The sequence below is a fragment of the Falco punctatus genome, assembly GCF_963210335.1.
Source record: "Falco punctatus genome assembly, chromosome: 8".
Lineage (NCBI taxonomy): Eukaryota > Metazoa > Chordata > Aves > Falconiformes > Falconidae > Falco > Falco punctatus.
This window is the reverse complement of record NC_137588.1, coordinates 13,538,988-13,563,746: the sequence shown is the minus strand read 5'-3', so window position 1 is coordinate 13,563,746 and position 24,759 is coordinate 13,538,988. Positions and strand designations below refer to the sequence as shown.

The 24,759-nt window shown below is 44.1% G+C and overlaps 1 protein-coding gene across 3 annotated transcripts; it reads right to left on the bottom strand.

Annotated features, from left to right (window-relative positions):
* Positions 1-2,110: 2,110 nt before the first annotated feature.
* Positions 2,111-24,419, bottom strand: CDK15 (cyclin dependent kinase 15). Of its 3 annotated transcripts, XM_080400224.1 has the most exons (5): positions 24,373-24,419; positions 21,212-22,622; positions 16,563-16,657; positions 13,589-13,712; positions 2,111-13,036 (listed from the first exon to the last, which is right to left on the bottom strand). In XM_080400224.1, the coding sequence occupies exons 2-5, from the start codon at positions 21,213-21,215 to the stop codon at positions 12,975-12,977; spliced, it is 285 nt and encodes a 94-aa protein (XP_080256350.1). In that variant the 5' UTR covers positions 21,216-22,622; positions 24,373-24,419; the 3' UTR covers positions 2,111-12,974. The 3 variants fall into 3 exon arrangements, with proteins under 3 accessions (XP_080256350.1, XP_080256349.1, XP_080256351.1); XM_080400223.1 differs by lacking the exons at positions 21,212-22,622; positions 24,373-24,419 and adding an exon at positions 20,297-21,018; XM_080400225.1 differs by lacking the exons at positions 21,212-22,622; positions 24,373-24,419 and adding an exon at positions 20,297-21,018 and having other exon boundaries at positions 2,111-7,186; positions 13,613-13,712.
* Positions 24,420-24,759: the final 340 nt, after the last annotated feature.

The following is a 24,759-nucleotide window of genomic DNA, read 5'->3' as shown; positions in this document are numbered from 1 at the left end:
CGAGATGACAAGCTGTAGGGTTGGCCATGGAAGCGTTGCTCACCCATCCTTCCCCTTCACCTGGGATCAGGCACAGGTTGAGATTCTGGCAAACTGTAGGCAATGGGCATGAGGCCCATTTCTGAACTTCTTTGTGCAAGAAGGCACAGGGGCATAGGGTGGTCAAATACTCCTTCGCATGTTTCATCCCTTGCCAGGTGCCCACAGAGGGGGCAGGAGAGCTGCTCTTCCTCCAGCTGCTCTGTGTGTGCCTGGCTCGCAGACCCCGCAGCCCATGCTGTATCTCCTCTTCAGGCTCTGCAGCTGGATGTGCTCAAGCCCACAGTAGTGACAGGAAAACATCTAAAGGTTTCCAGCTTTCATTTCAAAGATTCCTACTAACCCACCTGGCCCAGGAACCCTTCCAGTAACAACCTCAGTCTGGGGCTGAGCCTACACTGCTGAATCCAGTGGGAGTTTTGCCATCAACTTCAATGAGAATAGGATCACACCTCAGTGCTTTGTTTTGCCCGTGTTCGTTCCTTGCCTCGGGCAGGAACCTGTTTGTTTGTTCGCTGCCTGCACTCCCTGCAAACATCAATAGGACTAGCTAAAAGCATTCAAGCCATCAGATTTGGGGAAGTGCTCCAAAGTTTGTTTGCTTATCTGAACCATCCCAGGCACTCGGATTCACACAACTGGGCTGAAAATAACCTCAAGAGAGAAGCATTTCTCTCAGGCAGACTCCACAGCTTCCACTCGGGCTGAGCGTGTCCTGAGGGGTGAAACAACACTTGTGCTTCAGGGAAGAGAGGGGAGATGCACAGGAGCATGTGAATGGCAAATATCTTTAAACAAAGAGACTAATTTGCCTTCTTACCAGCAGCCCTATCCAAAACTGATTTGATTTAGTTCATGACTAGGGCAAATAGTCCCACCTTTATATCACTAACTTTCTTCTATCCAGACTGGTTTGTATAATCCAGGTGTGAGCCAAGTGCTTGGTTCCAGTATGTTGCTGGAGCAGCTTGAAGGCCCTTAGGCAGGCTCTGAGGAGGGGAAAGGGATGTTGCATCTCAAGCTGGCACAGCTACTGCCCCAAACACTGGCTCAGCACCCCTCTCCCATATGTTTGCTAGCATGGTGGAATGTTCCCACAGGAAGGTGTCCTCTAATTCCTGCATTTCTGTCTCCTCCAGCCGCAAAAGGCACCAGCATCACAGGATCACAGCATGGCACAGGTCAATTCTGCCCCACTGGAGTCCATTAGGGAAAATCTATGAAGCCTGAAAGCAACTCAGAGTTGAAAACTGCTTATGATGACTAGACTGGTCTTTACTGGAACTATTTCCATGCTGCCTAAGTGCCTGTCCTCTCCCTCCCAGCCCTGCCACTGGCGTCCTCCCCAGCAGCAGGAGACAACACAGCTGCTCAGACAAACTAGAGCTAAGCGGGAGCCAGTGCTCAGGCAGTTCTGGGCACTCACACATCCTCTTTTGTCTGTGCTGGTGTCTTTGCTAGCATCTTTGCTAGCATAGCCTTAACACTTGCACTTTTAGATTGTCACTCTATATAGCATCAGGATACCTATCATAATTGCTGAGAGTTTTTGGCCTTGTATGAGCAGATGACTGGCATAAAAAAATTCTTTGTGATCAGTTTGTCCCATACATGAGCATTTCCTTCCTCCCAGACTACCCTTCCAAACTTGTAGACTACCCAGCCAAGCCTTCAACAACTTAGAGAGGAAAGTGCTTCCTCCAGCTGTCTGCTCTGTGCTTGCTCCCTATCCAAATTAAACTTGCTGTGGACTGCGACACATTCCCATTTCACGCTGGTTTGATTAATGTGTCTCAGCTAATTGTGTGAAGGATTCCAGTCCTTTAGACTGAGACCAGGTTATTGTTCAGCCAATCGTGGCTACCATGTGAAAATGGGGGCTGTTTAGTGTTCATGCACCAGAATCAAAGGAGGGGCATCTTGGATTGGGTCACAGAGCAACACCCACTTCTTTGAAAAGATGTTACTATGCTCTACTAAACCTGTAAACCTCTTGCTCAAAGCACGTCTTCTCCCTCCTCCTCTCCCCCCTGCTCTTTTCCCCCCTTCCAGATAGACAGGCTCCCCCCCCCCCGCCCCCCCCACTCTCTTAGGGTACAAGTGAGAGAGAATGGCTAGACTGTAGATGGGTGGAATTCACATTCTAGGGTTTTTAATATTTCACTTTTATATTTCTCTTACAGAATGATCCTGCTGAGAGGCTGAGAATCTGTGCTCATCATTTCCCCCTCACTGACACTTGAATATATTTTCCCAAGAGAAAACATTAAACAAAAAGAGAAAGAGAGAAATGGGGAGAGAGAGGGAGAGGGAGAGTGACTGAGCTGGCTTTTCAAAGCATACTTCTCAACCTGCCCACATCAAAATAAGAGACAACTGGCCCTTTGAAGTCCAGGACACAGACTTCTCTACCAGCCCAGTGGAAATAAAAGAAGCCAGCTTTATAAATCACACAGATTTCTCACCTTGCCCACATAAAAATCAGGGACAGTGACCTTTCAAACTGAGGTTTAAAGGTCCCCAAACCAATCTCCATAAAAATAAGGAGGGTTCAGATAAACTGTGTCTCCAGGTACCTGTCAGCTTTTCCAGTCTAAACCAGGGGATGTTGGTCCTTTGCACAGAGGAGTGGAGACTAACTACATTGTCAGCACTTGCAGCAATGAAATCCTCCATCAGCCTAACATACCCAGCACTCGGTGTGCTACGCATGTACCTTTGCTTCTATACTAGGCCAATCCCAGTGTTGTTGTAGGTCCTACAATACCACTATCATTAGGTAGCTCAAGGGATTTAGTAACACTGAAGCACAGGATTTTTCATAATGAGAATTACTGACCCCAAAATTGAGCGGCTAGTGGCTTAGAGAAAAAGTTGGCATTCTTGTGAGTAAAATCCTACCTGGGTTATAGTTGGGAAGCTTGGAAAGTCCTAGCCGGGTGTCCTCAGTTAGGACCCCCAATAACTGTGAAAAATGAGAAAGAGAGTGAGAAGAGGGATATCCTCCTTCTGCCAGTCCTCTGCCTTGGTATGAAGCTGGGGGAACTGGTCTCAATGGAGAGAGACTGGGCTTTACTGTAGACCGGCACAGATTCACACTGCCCTGGCTGGTGCTGGATTTACCGCTGTGCATAAAGCACACCGACGTTTTAGCACTTGATTTTCTAGCAGAAAGGGTCCTGCTGAGACTGAATGTTGCTGCCGCTGGGAACATCAGTGGAAGTGTATGCAGCTTCACTGCCAGGTGCCACTCCTGCATGTGTTTGCCAGTGCAGGGGTCACATTGTTAAGCCCCTTTCACTGCTGAAGGTGTCCTCCTGCGCCAGAGTAACTGGGGACTTATTCTGCCCACTTGTGCTGGCAGCAGCCGATACACTCAGCAGCAGCAGAGGCTGTGAGCTGTGATAGAAAACCCTGCTGTTCTGAGGTGAAAAAGAAAAGCTGGCACACAGGTCTACTGGTGGGTGCTAGAAAGCAGTTCAGTGTCTCATCCTCAAAGGTCCAGGGCTTCAGCAATGTCTTTGGCTGTGAAGTTATTGTGAATTCTGGGCTTCAGAAGTAGGTCCTCACTGAGCAAAGTCTGGGCCGGTAAAACGTCCTCCAACCTCATTTTAGTTGCTGAAATGTGTGAGATCAAGCATATCTGGATTTCTGTGCCACTTGCGGTTGTGGATGTCTAGTGTTATTATTAGTTAACTCAAGCAAAGTGCCTTGTGCCTATTGATATGGATGAGTTGTGCTAAAGAGGTAAAGCCACATATTTAAGAAGAGTTCACAGCATGTGATATGATACTGTAAATCGCTACTGCTAACTCCAAGCATTCAAAGCTTATCATCCAGGCAACACCCAAAATAATCAGATTTCCTTAAAAAACTGTGACTTTTTAACATGAAAAATGTCAGGGTTTTTTATTCGCTTTTTCTCCAACATTAGATTTGTCTCATATTAATTACATTTTGCATATAATAGACATCCTTAAAATAAACGCTGAGATATATGATATAGGGAACTTGGCTCCAAAGAAATTTGTGATAAAATTGCAAGAAAACAGGAATTAGTAAAAACATACATTAAAGAAGGAAGAAATACAAAGCCTTGTTGTTGTAGTTGTTATGCATCTGGTAGCTGATTGCTTTTCTCACAGTTGGGAAACAGCTGTGAGGGCAATTACAGCTACCTGGAGAAGACCGCTACGAGCAAGGACTGTATCTCATGGCTGGCACATATTGGCATGGTGATCTGCGGGAGGAGGCAAGCTAGGGTAGTTTGCTGTGCCCTGTGTTTCCAGACTGCTCGTGGATTCAGCCTGCCACAGCACAGACTAAGGGACAGGGCCCCTGTCTCTGCTCACCTGTAAAATCAGTCTTGGAAGCTGCCCCAAATCAGCCTTGGAAGCTTGAAAGCTCCCCAAAAAGAAGGTGTCTTGCAGCATTCAGCCATGTGAGGATGTTGGAAGGAGGCTCACGCTATTTTGACAGTTCTGGATGAGGATGCATCCTTGACTGGTGCGTGTATCACATATAGGGCAGGTCTGCCCAAAGCAAGCTGTGCACAGGAAAGAGAGAGCTGGAATCTGAACCTGAATCCAGAGTTTGCTGTCTTTTTCTACCCTGTTAGCTTTCCAGGAACCCATAGCAAAGCCCCTATTTTAGAGATTTATTCTGCATTGAAAACCCAGGGGTGTGTTCTGAAGTGCCATCCCTGCCCATCTGGGCCCTCATTCTTCAAAGTTTCTTGTGAGCCATGGGACATCAGTCTTAAAAGCATCAGAGGGAGCTGGGAAAGTTCAGTACATAGTAAAATCATACTGTCCAGGGTCAGCTCAGCGCTCTGCCTCTCCTTGGTGAAGAATTTAAGAAAAAAGGTATTTGTGCATGCTTGTAGTTTGCTATGTAAGGTTTTCAGTAAATGCGTAAAGTTTGCCGAGTTTAGGTGTGAAAGCATTTAGAGCACCAGTCACTGAATGCTATATGAATATGGATTTATATTTATATTTTCTGAGTCTTTTCTTCAGACAAGATGCTATGTTTGAGTTTCCAAGATAATAGGGCAGTGATTTCCCCCTGCCCCCCACATAATACTTCCATAACTAGCACTGTCGGCCTAAGTAGTTCTTTCCTCTTTGTCCCCTTCCCATTTGGTCCTGCTACTGTTTGTGCAGCCTAATGATGAACTGGGTAAATAAACTGTTCTCATTTAGAGTAACCCAGGGAGAAAACCAAGTTATAGGTTCCCCAATTCATGTAGCCCCACATGTGAGAGATGACACAGGAGCAGGAATGAGAAGCCAGGGATAGAGATGGGGGATAAAGGCTACTTAAGGCGGTACTTGCCTGTAGGAGAAATGTTGGTAAAATGACAGTCAAGTCAGTCCTGATGATTCAACAGGACAAACACATCTCGCAGAATGAGGATTTTCCAGCCATATAGCTGTATGGTGTTTGAACCAACAGTCCTACGTGGAGATAAGCATGCTGGGTGATAAAGTCTCATGCACACAAATGCAGAGAGTCTCTAAACTAGCGCAGGGTGCCTCTATTATTAGTACATGAAAGGAGCTGGCTATTAGAAAACAGTAGGAATCCCCGTTCTGAACCTCACACTTGGCAAAATACCTCAAGTTAGGCATCGAAAGCCTCTAAGGAGCTTTGAAATCTTGGCCTAACAGAGCCTCATTCCAGGCTGTATAATAACATAAAACCTTCTGTGAAAGGCACTAATTATTTCATGGCTCTTAAAGCTTCCTCATGATTTTTAAATAAGGGTTTTTTTTTTTCCTTCTATAGCACAAATCCTATTAATCATGGTATTAGTTATAATACTAGAGAAATGACGATGGGGCTATAACCCTCCAACTGCAAAACCACAGGAAATGTATCCAGAGATTTCAGAGCCGTAAGTGGAAGGATACCCTTCATTCGCACTCTAGGAAACTGGGCCCTGCCCTGGCTTTGAACCCTGTTAATTGGCCAAATATGGATTTTATTTTTTTTTCTCTTCTCAATAATTTTTTTTTTCACTCTCTAAGAAGAAATCCAGCACAATTAAATGGACTGAACTCAAGTCTAAGAACTGGACCCACTTGTCTGACTTCTTATCACATTCTAGCTAAAAGCAGAGAGGAAACCCTACCAGGCAGGAGTGTTTCTGGATGAGGGAATTAAGAAGGAAAAAATCTGACCGAACAGACTTGAAGCTATGAAGTCCTTTGTCCTGACTTTCCACATGTCAGTTTCCTGTACTTTCTCCTTTGAAAACCACGTTTGGGAAACACTATGCAGGAGAGTGAATCCCTGGGAGGAGATGTGAAGGGGCAGATGCCTACAGCAAAACCCAACAGGAATCTATAGGTTGACCTTCCTGTCAAGTCAGTAACAGGGTCAGCAACAAGCAGTCAGGAAAGTACAGGATCCACTAGTGCTGGTAACTGCCTCAATTCTACCAAGCCACACTAAGGACGTGTCTCTGTGTTTCAGCTTCCCCAGCAGGAAAAATGGCTTAAGAGGCTCCTGAATATGCCTGCCCTCGCTCACTGCTGCCTTTATAAAGTAATTTCACACTTTCCGTTATGCCAAAGCAGTCTCTAGGGCTGCACCATAAACTGGATGATACAAAATGTTCCAAGTTAAAATGAAGAAGAATCTCTGAAAAACCTCAGGGCCTTGCCACTTTCAAGGTAGTTCAAGAGCAGTATTAGAGCTCCTTTGTGAGAATATGGTGTGCTGTATCCTACAGTAAGTAAAGGATTTAACAAGAGGAATAGAATTTGCAGTACCTGCACACCTTTTATGCCTTCTTCAATTTGATGTCACTTTAATTGGCTTTAAATTTTTGATGAGATGACAAACATCAAAGGAAAGTAATTTGATTTACTCCTGTGTCTGTGAGAAAGTTGCCACATATAAAATGGGTTACAAAGTCTGCTATGAACTTGGCAGATTGGACCAAATTATTTCTGCTATTCACAGGACTTACACTTGGGACTTCAAAATTAAGTAGAGGGCTGGAGCAACAGATTCTTTTTCTCTCCCTGAAATGGCGTATTTTACTCACCACCCAGATCTTCACCAACTGTTCATAAGCACCAGAAGTTCCCACAAATATGAGCTGGCCCTGGATCATTTCAAAAATATACATCCTGCACTCCTGCAAGAAACCCAAAGTATTAAGTCATTCACATACATGACATATAGAATACGTTTGTTGGGATGGACAGAGAGAGGAAGAGAGATAATTGTTGGAATGGAAACTTAGAATTCCTGATTTATAAATGCAGAAATCCTGATGTCAGCTGTAAACCCTGTATATATTGCAGCTCAAGTCTGAAAACTACCAGCATGATACGTAGGTATTATATACCTACCTCATATCAGGACATGGGGTGTCTGTATATATGTAGATGAATACAGGCTTCAGCAAACACTAATATTCCTCTACAGTATGATGGTAGGCAGGATGTAGTATCATAAAAAACCCTACTGATTGTGGGAAGTCAGGAAGGTTTCCTTTGGGAAGGGCCATCGTACACCCTTGGTTTGGTAGCACTGTTCTAAGCACTTGCAGCTGTCCCTTATCGCAAGTTGTATGTAGTATCGTTAATCTCATCCAAGTCCTACAGATTGGAACACTTGAATGAGAAAGGTGACAAGTCAAATAGGATGGGAGCAGGACCAGAGATAGCTCACATTCGCATCCCTCCAGTATTTTAGAAAAAAGCAGAGCAAAGAACATACAAGTCTGTTCCCATCTCCTTTTTCTCATCAGCACCATCCACTAAAAAAAAAGCCCCACTCTTCACCAGCAAGACAGATGGTGCCCACTAAGCACCATCTTTTTTTCCAGCACCAAACAGTTTGTTCCAGGTCTCTTTCAATTTATGCTGTTACAAACCCGTCTAAAAAGATGGTTGTGGCAGAAGCCTGTGGACTATTTGGTTGTCTTCTGTGAGGAAAAAGGTGCAAAATTGGAGTGGTAACCGTAGAAAAGATAAACAGGGAACTACTACACACTATATTGACTTGAAGGGTACGTTAGATGCAGAAAGAACCCAGAGGCACTAACCACTAGAGCAGTTTTTCCTTCAGAAGCAGTTAGCTTTTCACTGGAAAACTGGAGGCAAGATTTCATTAGCATAAAGAGCTCAGTGATAACATGAAGTTAAAGTATTCTTATTTTTATGCCATCCCTTGCTCTGCACTTGCGCCAAAGCAAACCAGACAGCTTAAAAAAAACCCCACTAAACCCTGCAAAAAGTGCTTAATTTTATTAAGGTGGATTAGTCCTCCTGACAATAATAATGAGATAGTTGTGGTCAGGGTAGACTTACCTATTTGCAAGTATTTCCATCTCTTCTTGTATGGTGTAAAACTGCTCATTTAGTATTTCTTTTTCCTCCAAACCTCTTTTAGGTTTCCCATCTTTTCACTAAGCCCCATCCCAAGTTTTCAAGTTTTGGTTATAGCAAATTTGAGTCCTTTAAGCTTTGTCTAACAGGCTCTGAAAGTATTATTTTTGCTTGCTGAGCAACAACTGGTAATCTCTTCTGGTCATCTGTACTGCTGTGTTATACCTTGCACCTTGTTTTTGCAATACTGTAGATGCTTTTCCTACCTGGCTGTGGTCAGTTGAAAGCCTGACATGCAACTCATCTGCAGTATTCATTTTGGTCATCCTTGCACAACAGGTGATGCCAAACCTGTTTGCAGATCCACATCTAACGCTCTTTTCACAAACATCTCTGCTGCACTTTCCCTTAGTTTCCTGTACCCTAACCTTGGGTCTTGTAAGTTTAGCTCCTTGTTTGTCTAATATGCTCTTACAGAGTCCAGGCATCATGAAACTTCACCCAAAGCTTTTGTAACATAGATTTTTTTGTTTCATAGCACTACCACATCACTAGATATTATTTTGGAGCCCACAGATTGATTCTACTGAGACCAGTGTCATACCAATGCTCTTGTTTTCACAGCTGATGTACCCAGTGGCTCACCCTATTTTGCAGCCACAGGGGCTGCTGTAATCCACTGATTCCATTGCACAAGTTTAACTGTGTATGGTCAAAGCAATTTAGGTTCTCTTGAGTTGTGGGGAGAAGAGAATCAGCTCTATATGTTTTTGGAGCAAATGATCCTGACATTCACCTGCAGTTTGGGTTCTGATACCCTAGCTAGAAATGCTAGGATTAGACTGCCAACAGCAGAAACTTTTTTCCTAGATTCAGCTAGCATTTCCTAAGGATTACTCATGAGCAAGGAGTTCAAAATTCAAGTCTAATGAAGCAGCCTTTTCAGCAATAGGGAAGCTGTCAGTTTGAGGAGAGGAATGACTGGTGGGTTGTTACAAGTGCACCTTCTGGTAGAGCTCTCTTTTGAATTCCTGGTTTATTCCCATTATCTCTGGAAGCCTTTAAACCCCAGCGCCTCTAATAAAGACAAATCAGTCAGAGCAACCACAACTGCCAGAAAGGAAGGGCCTTTTGTTTCCTGTAGTGAGACCTGGCTGACCAGCTGCCTTTAATGGCTGCTTGATACTGTATTGATAGATTAGTGGCAATTATCACTGTTTCTATCTCTGTTTCCAGATGAAATATGCTTTTCTTTAAAAAAAAAAAAAAAGTCCAGAAGTAGCAGCTAGAACAACTGACTTATGGACACCCCCCTCTTTTCCCATGTATTTTTGTCTATGTGTTAAAGCAGGACTTTGGAAGCTAGTACTAGTCATCATATTAGCCTTTCAGTAGAGGCTTTAACTTTTCCTTCTGAGATATGGGATTTACAGTTACTGCTCTGACAGCATTATGAGGATCCTTCTGTTACTGAGGATGATTCAAAACCATCTACTTTTAAATATTTCTAAAGATTTAGAGCTATTGTTGGTTTGTTTTTCCCCTTTTCCTTCTTACCCCTCTAATTTAATTCCTGAGGTCCTCTTATTCCTTCCAGTCTACAAGTTTCTCAAAGGGACTCGGCCCCATATAGAAGCCATGAGAAGAGCTAGGGCAGGAGGGGTCTCTCAGGAAAAGGTCGAGACATGATGTTTCACCATGTGCCAGATATGCACACGAATCAAGACAGTGACTGCTAAAGCAATAGGAGAGGTATAACTAATTACAGGGGTATTTACTGACCATAAACAGAGCCAGCTCAGACAGCACGGTTGCATCTGCCTACAATCCCTGGGGCAGGTTTGAACACTGCACTTACTCCTCAGTCTGCAGTGCTGCATCACACAGTAGAGAGACAATTTCATCAGGATTACGATCCAAGATATCTCTGCAGCGTCCCAGAGTTCCCTCTCCACAGTTTTTCTGGCATTGGGAGATTGCAATTTTATATTTAACCAGAAATATATCCTTTCTCTTGTTCCTCACTAAGCTTCACCTGTACAGTGAAGCCCTTAGCCTGTATCTCCCAATTTGGCATAACAGGGCAACGTGAACCAGACTGGGGAGAAGGCTGTAGTGGGCCTGGCAGTCCCACGTTAAATGACTGCATGGGAACTCCTATTCAACATGAATCTGTCTGGGAAGATTCCTGTGATTTTTATTTTTTTTAATAGAAGATTAGACAAGGAAAGCCTGACTGAAAAGAAGAAATTACTTAAGGCACTCATGATGTTAGCAGCTACTAGTGCAGCACGTGCATAAAGCACTTGGTGTTTTTTTTTTTAAAAAAGTCATTCTGATATGCAGTGTGATCTCCCTGAAACATTAAGTCTTCCTGAAATCCCTTAATTGAATCTTCTAAAGTCCTGAAGAGATAGTGAGGGAGAAAGAGAGAAAAAAGATACAGAGAGATTAAAGCAGCTTTTCTAGTTAGTCCAAGAGCAAGAGAGTCTCCTTCTATATCTCTTTCTTCATCTATTCAAGGCCTCATTCACTTCCCATGTGCCTCCCACTGACAGTATTGCTGCTCAAGCACACTATGCATGAATTGCCATAATGTTTTATTTTGTTATAATTGGTTTCTTTAAACCAATGGCTTTAACACCCACTGTCTCATGCCATTACCAAGGGCATTCTGACCTGCCTTCATGTAAATTGCAGCATCCAAAAGACACAGGGTTTTTTTTCCCTTTCTTCCCAATAGACAAGTAACATCTGTGTGAATTCACATTATTTCCTAATAGACAAAAATTGAACTTAAATGCAGTGTACATCAAGATAATAAATGGCTCTTGTTAGAGGAAGTTCCTGAATAGAGCTTACTGAAGTACTCTCTATTCTCTCAGCATGACATCTTTCTTTAGGGAAACACTTTGAATGTTGTTATTATAAGGAGGTGTTATAACAAAGATGCCTATAGTGTGAATGTAGTGCAGTGGGACTGGGAGTACTGTGCTGTGCGAGCTGGTCAGAGTGCCAGATGGGATCTTTGTATACCACTCCTGTGTTGCTATTCATTATACTAGAGCAGAGTTACGTAGTGGGCATGTTGGTTTTGCACAGCCAGAAGTGGCAGGCTTTCTGTGCATAGCCAGGGCTTTGGACAGGGCTCAGCTATCAGGAAAAAACAAACAGGCTTATACCAGCATCTGCCTAATACAAACCCTCCAATCTGCTAGGCAGGCATCATCTTCAAACTCAGCAGACATTCCTGAGAGACTGTCTGGAGGGGAGAGGTGACAGGTAGTGGGGAGAGAAGACAGGACTGTTTAGATAGGCTTAGCAGCTGGAAGCCATTAGAATTTAGCAAGGTCTTCCTCCTTGGAGAAATCTTAAAGCAATTAAATTAGCAGCAGGCCTACAGAGGTGAACAAACTAAAAACTGCCTTTTCCCTGAACAGCCCTCCAGACTTAGGCCATCACAGCCTCCGATAAGCCACGTATCTCTGGAGGGGTGTACAGCCTGAGAAGGCTTGGAGTTTGCTGTTTGCAAACTTAGCCCTCTTCCTGCAGCCTCCTGCACTCCCACCCTTTCCCAGTACAGCAGTTTAGAAAAGTCCCGGTGTGACAGGCACAGGCAGAAATTAACTGGTTTGAAGAAAGGGTGAAGCAGCAATACAATCTAGTGATGTAAAATTGCCCAGAACGAGGGTGTTGTCCTGCAACTCCATGAGCTGCGTGTTATCCATAAGTCAGGACACTGTTGGTGGCAGTGGGCTCAGGCTGGCGCAGAAGGCAGATGAACCCTAGGGCCCAGCTACACATCAAGACCAGCCCAAAAGGACCAGTGGGACCCCTGTGAAGCCCTCATCCTCTCCTGCTTTCTGCCTGCTCTCAGACACCCCTATCCCTTCAGCTCGGCAAACGTGTGCCTTGTTTCCTGTGATTCCCAGCCACATTAAGATTATGGGATAGAGCTTGTAAGGTAACAAGACTTTAACAGAACACAGCCTTTCTCCTGTATGAAATGCAGAGTACATCTGAGATAGGTTCTTTGAGAAGAAGGACAAAGTATCACAGAAATAATGAAAATCTCAGACAGCTTTCTACCTCCAGACCCATTCAGAAACCCTTTAATGCCATGTTTTGTCATCGAGGCCAAAGTTAATTGTTGGTGCAGTTGTGGATCCATTGTTTCTTCACAAAGCGATTGCTGTAGAGAGCTACTGCTGACTCAGCTGACCACGTAGACACAAAACAGTATGTGCATTAAGTGAAGGTGTTCGTTGCAAGACCTGAAAACACTTCATAAATGTTACCAAATGAGATGTACACATCTCATAAATATTATCAGATGAGGCTTATATAAATCCATAGATGAGATACAGTGGCATCATTCCCAAAAACTTCTATGAACCCAGTGGCAAAACAAAACAAAACAGAACAAAACTCCCCACTGCTCACCCATTTTCTGCTCACAGGTGTTAATGGTTACAGTGACTTAATTTAATCACATAAAGATGATTTTTCCCAATGGACCCCAGATGCTTTGAAATTGGTCAGTACCAGGTATCTAGATCGGAAGAATAGTCTGTAGCATCAAGCAACACGTCAGGAGGACAGCACCAGAGAGGAGTACATCTGTCTGGGGATGGACTTGGTATGAGCAAGGCCTGCAAATAAAAAAGATTGCTGTATTAGGACAGTCCTTCTATCTGTATAGTGCATAGATGATAGTAATTTGAAACAGGACATTATTTACTCTTGGATCTTTAAACACAAGCATCCCAATACAGTTTACAAGCAATTGACAAAGAAAGTGTGTCTGGTATATCGCTGGGGCAGATCAGATAAAACAATATTGTGTTTTGCAGGGCTTTACCATTTGTGACTGAAGCAGCCATCCCAAACTAATGCCAAAAAAGCCTTTTGTTTCAGCACATTATGTGTACTCTACATGTTACATTTTCTGAACATAGAGGGGTTGATTATCAATTCTCTGGAACCAGTTTTATGTAGCAGTAATTGCTCTGACTTAAATGAGGTTGCTCCCTGCACGTATCGCTATAAATGCAAGAAAGGCTGGACTGACCACAGAAATAGTTTCCTGAAGTTCAGTAAGAGGTTATGCTTCTGTGCCTTAATTGGCTGTGGATACAGATCTATATGCATGCTAAAGCTTTGGTCTGAGCAGATATATTAGCAGTATCCAAACTGTGACTCACCAAAGTCAGCTAATTTGAGCTCACCGAGGCAACTGATGAGCAAGTTCTGGGGTTTCAGATCACGGTGAAGAATGTGTTGTTGGTGGACGTAAGCCAGGCCATGCAAAAACTGTAACATGAAGAGCTAGAAAAAGCCAACAAAAACCTGAAATGATTTGGTGTGACTTTGCATTGATACATTAGCTCTGAACTTAAGGAGAACTCCTGGAACCACACAGAGACCAAGCAAGTAAGAAAACAGTAAAAATCTCCAAAATTAGTAGATCTGGCTGAGGAAGAGAAAACTGTGGTACGGTATTACTGCCCTCCCTGCAGCTTTCTGAAGGTTTTTGGGGTAGAATATTTGGCCGTGAGGGCAGTTATAGCACAGTCCCTCAGTGCATATTTTGGAAATTTAACTTGTCTTTAGAAATGGACTAGTGATTGCAGGAACAAGTTCAACATGCCAAAACACAGCTCCAGCTCTCAGAACAGCAGCTATTCTGATTTCAGTGTTCAAGGCAAAGATGTACAGCAAGCAAAACGAAGGTTTAAGGAGCTGGAAGTTTTGCCCATTTGAGCCAGCTACACCAGCAGAGGGAGATCTACACCACCTCTTCCCAGGATAAACTGGACCAGTGAACTGATTTCCTTGACAGTCTGAATTGTTATCTTCAAGCTGGGAGAAAACACAAGGACCTGATTTGAACAGATATAGCAAGTAAAATATGATGAATGAAGCAAGCAAGCAAGAAAGCAGAAGAACAAGCAAGAAAGCCAGGAAGATCTAACTCCCACTACCATGGCAGTGTAAATAAGCCTGGGGTAAAACAAGCTGGGCTGAGACAAGGTATGAAGGTGGACAGTGGATAGAAATGAAATACAGCAAAAGTAATTGGACTTCACCAGAAAAAATATTTTTTTTTTACCAGAAGTTCAATGAAAGAGGAGGAAAAACAGTGACACCCATAGGTCATTTCTGTACCAGAAAAGTGTCCCTGTAATATTCTGCATACTCGCATCATGTTAGATAGGAACCACTCAAGAGAAAAAAACAATAAAATTTGCCAGCAAAAATGAAGCAAGCTAGATAACCCCCCCTAAAGGAGCAGTAAATCATTTTGCAGTTTATTTCCTGCTGACAATGAGGATTGCAGACAGGAAAGCAGTACAGCTGGCTAGTGTTTATTCACAGAAATGCCAGTGAGTACTTTACAGCCGTGTACTCCATGTGCTTTACAAGCCCGCCTGGTAGCAGGACCCTTGAGATCTGCGCCAAAACTACAACACTGCATCTTGGATGCATCTGAGCTCTGAGGATGTTTAAAATCTGAGGCCCCAAGAAACTTCATTAAAATTGGTGTTGCTTAACAACTATCTGGAAAAAGATGTGAACAAGGTGGCAACATTTGAAGATGACAGAAGTATTTAGATTAGCTGTGATAAGAAGTGACAGTGAGGAACTTCAGAGAGATCTGACAAAGTCAGATGAATAGGCAGTTTGATAAGATACAAAGTTATTGTTGACAGCTGTAACATGAATTAAATGAAGCTGCTCGGGAAAAGGACCCAGGCATTCACTGAGGACATTCGCACTGAAACCTTAAGTCAGCGTGCAGCAGCAATCCTGAAAGTTGATTAAATGTGAAGATGCATACAAAGGAGAGTAGGAGACTACTATAACATTAGTCTATAAAGTAAGGATACATCTTCTGCTGTGCTCAAGTCCAGTCAACCAATCCCAAAAAGCTGTGGTAGAAACAAAAGATATTTAAATGACAGTAAATATTAAGATAGTTCCAGATGAGGAGAAAGTGAGATTTGAGAGTTTTTAATTAGAGAGATGAATAATATATTCTAATGATAAGAGGATACAGATTTGTGCTGAGACAGATTTTCTTGCCACAAGATGTCATCGTTCACAAAAGCTGAATATCTTCTTGCAGGCTGAGGACATGGGAAGAGGGACTAACTGAAAAAAGGCTTTGGAGATTGAGAGTGAGGTTGTTAAATCTTTGTCAAAGGCAGATTTTCTCCCAATTTTTTGTCATATATGGAATGAATAAATATTAGTAAGTAATTTATAGTGACCATACATGGTGGAAAATAACACTTCCTCATGCTTTAAGGGATACTAGTCTTCTAATGAACTTACCATAACGCTGCACAAATGAAGCCCTCCAGGATGCTGGCCCATGTACTGTGCTAGATCTGTGCACTAAATAAAAGAGAACTTGAGGCAAAAATGCTTCTACCAAGAATGCCTCTTCTCTAAGTAGAAAAAATATGCAAGCACTACAAAGATGCCTCTTTCACCTTGGCAAACATCTGATCTGATGCAGCACACAAGGATATGCTTAAGTGCTGGGTCAGATCACGGACCTGGCTAACCTGTTGTCTCACCCTAGCAGTTTATGACCTGAAGCTGGCCATTAACAGAATCCATACTCGTGCCAGCATTAGTCATAAAGCTGTAGCAAGAAGACATTGACTGTATATTTTCCTTATAATTTGGTTGATAGCTATCAGCAAAAGCAACAGAAGTAACAAGACTCATGCAGAGGACTTTTTGTTGGCATCCTCCCCTCTCCATGAAAGCAACCTGCAGCTTGGTCATGGTGAGCCAGTGGGATCAGCCAAATCTGACCCCAGCTGGGATGTGAGCTTGTATCATTACTCCCTATCCTTGCTGTGGCTCACGAACAGTGCTTTTATTGTGTTGTCAGGGCAGAAATGGAGGAAAATAGTGTCTGCCACCCTAGCAGAGGCAAGATGTGGAATAATTTTTGCATACAGCTGTGGCATATACAGAAAGAAAAGAGTAAGGCTGTGTGGCTGGAAAGGAGGAGATCAAGAAGGAAAATCAATCACTGCACTAAAGGATTACAACTTGTTTCTTTGCAGATGTCTCATAATGCAGTAAATTCATTACGCAGCCACTTCCCCATACTTCCCAGTACCAGCTCCACAGGAAGCTAGAAAAACATCAACTCACCATGTATTCCAAGACAAATGTTAGTGTCTCCTTGGTCTGGACAATGTCATGAAGAAGTACTATGCTGGCATGTTTCAAATGATTGAGCAGAGAAGCTGGAGAAACACAAAAGGAAGATCAACTTAACCACTGCTGGAAGTGGAAGGAAAGAGTGCACACAGCAAGGCAGTGAAAATAAAAAACTGAGGAGAAATACTCCAGACTTGGCAGTTCTGTAAGAAGCGGCAGCTACTGAGTCTGGAGGAGGTTGGAAAGGCTCCTTAGAGAAGCGAGCATCAGTGCTCCAGGCTTGGCAGGAACGCGTCCTTCTCTCCGAGGTGGGATCTTGCCTCTGTCAGAAATAGCAGTTCACGGTTCCCAGCTGACAGCTTCTCAGCTGAGGAGAAATAATTTCTTCAAGGCAAATGCCAAGAGACAGGGGCTGGGAGCTCCCAGAGCCAGAATGCCGCAGCCCCCAGCCTGTCACTGAGCTTCTCATCCTTCTCCCATCCATCTCCTGACATATGCCCTCAGCAGGGCCCCTTAGGAGAAACTGGGGTGTGTGGGGGTGTGTGTGGGGGGGTGGGTGGGTGGGTGGGTGTGTGCATGCTGAGGAAGGAGCTGAGTTTCTGTCAGCTTCCAGCTTCACAATATCAAGGTGTAAAAATCTGTCAAAAGAAATTATAGATGCTAGCTGAATTCTGAATTTAGCTCTGTACTTTTAGCTTGGAGTAAGCATATTAGTTACTTTCTCTGGTTTAAAACTGAAAGAGCAGAGATCATGAATTTACTGAGTGAACTGTAACTTCTTTGTATTTATACAACTTTGGCACATTTATTCTTTTGGCTTAACCATCTAAAAGCATCACTGCAACTGTGGTCCTGGTCTTTAGGTGCTGATATGCCTTCAGCGAGTCTCAGCACATCTAGGCTGTGGTGATGGAGGGGGCAGTACATGGAAGAGCCTCTGCCTCCATGTAGACCACAGAGCACCACTGACTGATGCTAAGACAAAAGCTACAGCCTTCTGAGCCTTTCAGCCTTGCGCTGGGCCTCTCACGATAGAGCAGGCTCCAGCTGACACACCCATGAAGGCAGCTTCTCAGCAGAAAGTCTCAGAGATAGTCTTTGTGGGGGAAGAGCAAGCACAGCTTCATCATTTGCTACCTTAGGTTTGAGACAATAGTTGCCGCAGCTCTGTACAGAGGAGGGATATGAGGATATGGAATATCCCAGCTCCACCTGTGGACCCCTGGCACTGCTGAAGAATCTGACCCAGCTGTTATGCTGAAACTGTGCACAGAGAGAAGCCCCAAAGCTCAAGAAAAACAGAGGTCCCCGACTCCAGATTTTAGTTCAGTTTTTGACATAGCAGGATAGCCTCGGAGATGCTCCAGAATCACCTTTTCCTGCTGATTAAAACCAAATTAGTTTACTGTCAGACCACACAGTGCTACAAATTCTATTCATATAAGGCACGGGCATACAACCTTGTTTCTGCTGAATTAGCTGAAGCATACAATACAGAGCTTGGGCTGGCCATGGGAGGCCAAATGAGTTTTGGTCCTGGATAAAAGCTGCTTTCTGTTTTTCCAACAATTTGTAAAAGATATTTGAAAAGTTTCATGCTGGCAAAGCAAATTTATACTGGATTAGCACTTTGCCTTTTGTGACCATAACAATTTTACCTGGTTCTAAAAGCCCTACAGCGAGATACGGTGTATTACACAGCTGTGGCCTAAGCATATGTCAATACTGAGACAGCTGAGCATTAAAGGATGCCTGATTCAGCATCCCAACTACTGGGAACAGCACAGATTGTGAATTAGTTCTTGCACAGAGCTTGGTGCTGCTGCTGCTAGGCTGCCTCTAGTACTGCTAGTCCATTTAACTACCACCAGTATGTTTCCAGTGCATGGCAGTATGAACCTCAAACATGATCTACATTGTACCTAATTGCCTACGAAACCAGTGAAGATACTCTGGCTAGATCCCATTTGCTAACCTGGCTCTGTGATACCTCAAAAAGCCCATACGACCAAGAGCTGTTGCTCCAGAGGAGCAGTACAGAGGGTCCACAGTAATATGGAGAATTCGGCCCCTGTGCCTAAATCAGGCCTCTGGGAACTGCTGCTCACTTGGTTGCTTCTACAACCCCCTGCTGGGGTGTCAGGTGCTGCAGCCAGAACTGAGCTTTAAACACATTTTGTCTCTGTGGGGTTTCCTGGGGTGAAGCAGCTTTGTCAGGGGGGTGCCATTCCTCCAGGGTAGCAAAGAATGCACCACCTTAATAAATCTTGTGCTTTGTTTGCGCTACTGACTTACACTGTAAATTTGAGGTGTCAGATGCTGCAAAGCTCACCACTACACAAAAGATCTATTTAAAGTAGACGCTTCATAGGGTCACCGTTGTTTGCTCCCATAATGAACAAAGTTAAGGCTCTCAGCCTGCCCAGTAGAGCATGTTAAAGGGGTGCTACTGATCTTTAGAGCATCATTAGTTCTGTGTAGATAAAGCTTTTAAGGCTTATTTTACTGGTGGGCTACAAATGTAAACACAGAGCAAAAGCATCACAGCAAATAAGTGTACAGGAAACTGCAACACAAGTCATTTTGTAAATAGGCATATTTTGGTACCTCTCTGCTTTCACCCAGAATTGGACTAAGGACTTTGTAAACTTTCTTATCTTAATTACACTGCTACAAAACCTGGAGTGGGTCCACTGACCTCTCGTTATTCTGAGTTGACTGGTATGAGAGTTCTTCTATGCTAGGGCTGCTCTGTGAAAGCTGGCACATCTGTTCCCTGACTCTCCATCCCCACAGTGACAAGATCAACCCCAGCTTTGAACTGCAGTAAGAATAAAACCCCAACAAAGTATGTGTGACCTCTTACATTGATAGCTCTCACTAATACTGGACTGGCACAAAGGTTGCATATTTCTGTGCATGGAAGAAACCAGATTATGATCCTCTTGGGATTGTAGAGCAGATGAAAATAGAAGTCTTAATCAACCAGGCAGTTTGTGAACTTGGTCTGCAGGGACATGTAAATACATTTAGCCAAAATCACGCACTTAAACAAAAGCATTTCTTTCTCAAAGAAATTGAGAAAGCTGCAGACATTTTGCCCAGAGTTCTACAAAGTTGACTGATAGAAAGAATTTTTCACTGGGCTGCTATGATAGATGTTATTAAACACCAGTTTTATTGAAAGCATTTCTCTTCAGGCTGGGATCTGTAATGCTCCAGGTATCAGCCAGGAAAGCGGCACCATTTGTGATAACAGCAAGCAGACTCACTGGTTCAAAGGGCATGTAGAGTCCACAACTGTCCAATGCAACAGCAGCAAAACCTGTGCAGTGCTAGTGTATAGAAATGGGAGTGAGAAAGTGACTACAGAGCAGGCAGCAGGCAGGAGGTGTAAGAGGGCCACTACACTGCTAGAAAGGACATGCTCTGGCTACAGCCGGCACTTTCCTTATCCCAAGCTCGGATGAATACGTTACAAGGGATTGTATCGGCCAGCAGGTTCCCCCTCTGTCCATTGCATGCTCAGCCTGCCCAGGACAAAGACCTCCTTCATGACGGGATAAAGAAACTGAGTTTTAGGAGAAGGACAGCTGGCACATCAAGTAGGCAAAAAAGGACTTAAGAAGACATCACATGGAGCTTTTTGAGGTTAAAAAAAATGCTCTCCAAGAATGATGTCCCTCACTCTTCACTGATGTTTGAAGAATCTCTTTTTGTCTTACATTCCCAAATGGTTGTAAAGGGCATTCCCTCCTCTGCCTCCAGCCTGATCACTTTCAATACCACCAACTGGCCGTTGGTCCTATCAGGGCAGAGTGGAAGGTCACATGAAGCTCCTCAGTGCTCAGCATGACATTAACAGTCTTCCGGGTTGCTCAACACTTACTCAAGCAAAATTTCTATGGCTTCTCCCCGACCCCGGTCAAGCTCAGAAAGGAATTACAAACCATCTCCATCTTGTCTTCATTATCAGCGAAACAGGAGCCAGCCTGCCCGGCTAGAGTAGCACAGTCCTGCTGATCATATTGCTAGAGTGTGGCTTTGGGCAGTGTTCCCACTCAGCCCTCTCACAGCTTTCCTGCCCCTGTGTGATGGCAGCATGGCCTCATCCCCAATTTTCCATCACGCAGGGATCCCTCATTTCAAGGAAAACCCTCGCTCCCTCCCTGGTAGAGCCAGACAACCTCCTGGTGTGCTGCTGAGGAGCAGTGTCTTTGTGGAGCCTACATGGCTGTGGTGGAGGAGTGCCCTGGAAAATTGGGATTGGGCTCTGTAAATAACCTGATTAAAGACAAAGCTGGAGTTTTGATTTGCCTTTATCTCCCATAAGAGGTGTTTTCAGCAGGCACTGGGAAGGCAAGAATGGCACCAGTGGTCCTTGCTCACCTGCTGATCCCCTTGTACACAGTTGCACAGGATCCTTCACACAGCTTCTCCACATGTACCTAAGATGTGGCAGCATCAAACAGGATGCCTTGTCTCTGCTTCACAAAGAAACTAGAATGTGTTTTAGATTGATGGATAGAACAAGAAACTACTAGCATGTCATTCAGTAATTAAATACTGATTCATGGCTGGAATAATCATTGGATGAAATAAATATCTCCTGTCTGGCACTATGGATGCCGCACACTCACCCATTTGAACCTCTCCACACCATCCTGCCCCTGGAAAGGATCAATGTAACTCCAGGGCCTCTGTGTCCTGCACCTCCAGCTCTGGAAGGTGTAGAGCTGCAGGGGCTGCAGTGAGGGTAGAGGAAGGGGTGCTCTGGTTACATCCGACAGCTGGCGCAGGAAAAGTTGGCAAACTATATCGCTGGCAAACCACCACTTTACTGATGTGATTCTTTCCTTTCTCCTTGATTGCACTGGCTTTGAGCACTTCACATCATTTTCATCTCCCCCCCACCAGTCACAGATCTCGAGTACAATTTCACAGCTCTGTCTGTAAGGGGAGCAACTGTCTATATGTTCCTGTCTTGGTAAATGGTAGCGCTCACTCTGAGATCACACAAAGATAAAACTGCCTTAACTGCAGAGGATGCTTCTACCATTATAATTTGAAATACATGTTAATTCTCTCTTACCCTTGATTTATTGTTCTCTAGACAGCAAGCTTTTAGGGCAGGGACTAAAAACCAAATGCAGGAGTGAAATTTCAGGAAGTTTAAATTTATGCCTTCTCCTCCTTAAACACACCCCCAACCCGCTTCCTCACCACTATATAATTTACACAGCTTGTTAATTTGGCCCATACTGCATAACGGTGCCATAAACTATACAACTATAAAACCAGCAGTAATGGCTGACAGGCAGGCTGCAAGCTCCTTCTGAGCAGCTCCATTGGACGGATGCCTGCATTATCATTTGACTCAAATGTAACAGGATTTGTAATCTATGGCATGCTGCCTCCTCCAGAACTGTAGGTTGTTGGCTCCCTCCCTGTTTTACAATCCTTCATTGGCATGGAGCCGGAGTGCAGTCTTCTCGTTCATCACATCAAACACATTTATTGTCATTTAAGGCATGGAGTCCTCTTTCAGTAGCTTCACAAGCCTGAAACTGCAAAGTTTGATGCTGTCTGGTTAGAAGCAAATGTGAATGTTTTGCACTGCCAAAACAAGTGGAAGAACCCAGGCTTAACCCATCTCAATGCAGAAGTATCACAGTATGATATTAAATGCCTCTGCTGTAGATGCCACTTCCATGTGCCCAAGGTCTTGGATATGTCAGGAGCCCCTTCTCTCTGAACAGCAGCTGCAGCATCCTGGTCTGACAGCACTTACACACAGCATGTCTCCCATGTTGTCCTTTTTCAATTAACATGTATCTCTTTTTTTTTGTCCTTTGCTCCTCTTCATCCCTCCATCTGTAGTAACAGTTTGTATGACTCACATGAGGTCCCTGCTTCAAGGAGTCTTGTGATTTCTGCAGTTTTTCTTTGAAAGTCCAACACGCAATGATCCATATTCACCCCTGGAGTAGCTTCGTTGATCTCAGTTCATTTGGCACATGACCTCCAAAAACAGCCAATGTTTTTTCATGCCTAAAGTTAAAGAATTAAGCAATAAATCCAGATTTTCTGCTCATAAAAATGTATTTCAGTTAAGCAACTCTCAGTGTAATATGCCAGGTAATGAAGTGACAGGTTTGGTACAGGAACAGACCTTGACTTCCCTCCATGTCTTGCAACGCAGTTACTACACCAGGCTTTAGGCTTCAGCCGTTAGGCTTCAAGTTCAGCTATCTGAGCAGTGTGGCTGAGCTGTGCTTTCTGCAGGAGCTGTACGTTGACTGTCCTTGCTGTGGTATTTATGTTCTTAGCCATGATGTGGTGGCCATGTCAGCATGGGGAGCTTCTGTCCCTGTTGGATCACTTGTCTAAGGGATGCAATGAGTTGTAGCTGATAGAAAATACTTTTGTCCACATGTTAAAATAGCCAGAGGGAACTGATTAATCCAGCCCAAAACAGGTTGCATCAATTATGTACTAAGCAGGCAATGCACAGTGGACTTACAGTGGAAGTGTACAGATGAAAGTCCCCTTTTTTCAGTCCCTCATGAGCAGGACTCGCTGTGCAGCTTCCTAGGACTAACACCCAACCCACAACGAGAAAATGCAGGCAAGGGTTGAGGGAGCAGGCATCATACTGTGGAATTCTTATGCTGACCCCTTACATCCCTCAGTTTTCACTTGAATGCATGATGTGAAATCTTCCCTTTGCTTCACTGTTCTGGTGTCTAAGAATAACTCTCTTTCCTTGAGCAGAAGGGCGTTTTTTAAGCCAAAATGTCCTGGGAATGCAGGAACAATTTCTGTGTCTCACTGCAACCAAACTACCCAGCCTCTGCATGGCAAGAAGAAGCTAACATACCTGGAAGGCTTGATTTCTTTCACATTATTTTCCTTTGCACTTCCCAGTTAGCCATAATTTACTAAACAGCTATCATCATGGACTTCAGTCTGCTATTTCTTTTCCATGTATTCTTTGAGCCGTGACAATTCAGCAGTAATGTGGATGTGCTGTCCAGGCATGAGAAAGGTTGTCTAGACACGACATACTCAGCAATAAACTGGTTACGCAAGCATCATTTGCACATCTGTGCAAAGTTGCTTATTCTGGAAAATATTTTGTATTGTTACGACATATTTACACAAATGGACTTTAAAGATATGTTTAAGCATAAATAATACTTGTATTTTAAAGGAACGGGAAGATAAATGCACAAAAAGTAGACAATAACCAAATCCACGTATCGATTCATACGAAGAGTGTTCATTTTAATGTTAGGTACATTTTGTGTCAGGTAGTAGGGGGGAATTGCTCTGTTACAAGGAAAAGTCAGTTGTGCTGGTTAGCAAGAGCTGGGAAATGAAGAAAGCATGGCAATTGGTTCTAGGTATTGAAAAAAATTATGGAATACTAGTTCTGGTCAGTAGAGGAAACTAATAAAAATGTTCAATAGTTTTCCTTAGAAAATGTGAGAGTTTATAAAGGAGAGCCTGTACCTGTCTTCAGAACAGTCGTTTTTAAAGAAAAGGTTCAGGTGATCTAAGAAATAGCCTACCAGGTGCTGACATAACATGAACGGCAACACCTTACTGAACTTGTAGAAGCGCATACCTGTGGTATGTATATACCCATATTAGGCGTGTGTATAGTGTACATATAGACATATAGGTGTGTATATGTAGTGTACATATACACATATAGGTTTATGACTTTTAAACATATTCTGCAAAACCTACGCGTGGATAAAATCATACATGGGGTGTGCGTGCAGTTTGTACTCACACCTCTGCGCACCTCGGAGACCCCCGCGGGAGGGCCGGGCTTTGCTCCATGCGGGGGGGCGGCCGGCCAGGGAACCCCCCAGCTGCTGATCAGCTTCGTGGTGCGGGTCGCAGCTTTGCTCTTTATTGCGCCTCTAATACTTTTCAATGCACGTTCAGTTCAGGTGCCTTGGCCCGCACGCTCGGTGCCGGTGCCGAGGCCGTAACAGCGGCGCCGCACAGCCAGCCAGCCCCCCGCACCCCGCCACCTGCCGCCTGCTGGCCCTCCAGGCCGGGGGAGGGGAGGCCGGCCCGGCCCCCCGCAGGCCGCTCTCTGCCCGGTTTGTCCCGGACAGGGACCCGTCGGCGCCGCCGCCACCGCCCGCCCCCCGGCCGCGGCCTCGCCGCC

What these genes read in the sequence shown, in the direction of transcription:
- CDK15 (XM_080400223.1), bottom strand. Translation starts at nt 20,321, where the DNA reads ATGCCCTTTACAACCATTTGGGAAT. An exon ending in CATTTGTCTTGGAATACATG is followed by an intron (nt 13,713 to 16,562) that starts GTGAGTTGATGT and finishes GGCTTTTTCTAG; the next exon opens with CTCTTCATGTTACAGTTTTT. An exon ending in GCTCAAATTAGCTGACTTTG is followed by an intron (nt 13,037 to 13,588) that starts GTGAGTCACAGT and finishes TTTTATTTGCAG; the next exon opens with GCCTTGCTCATACCAAGTCC.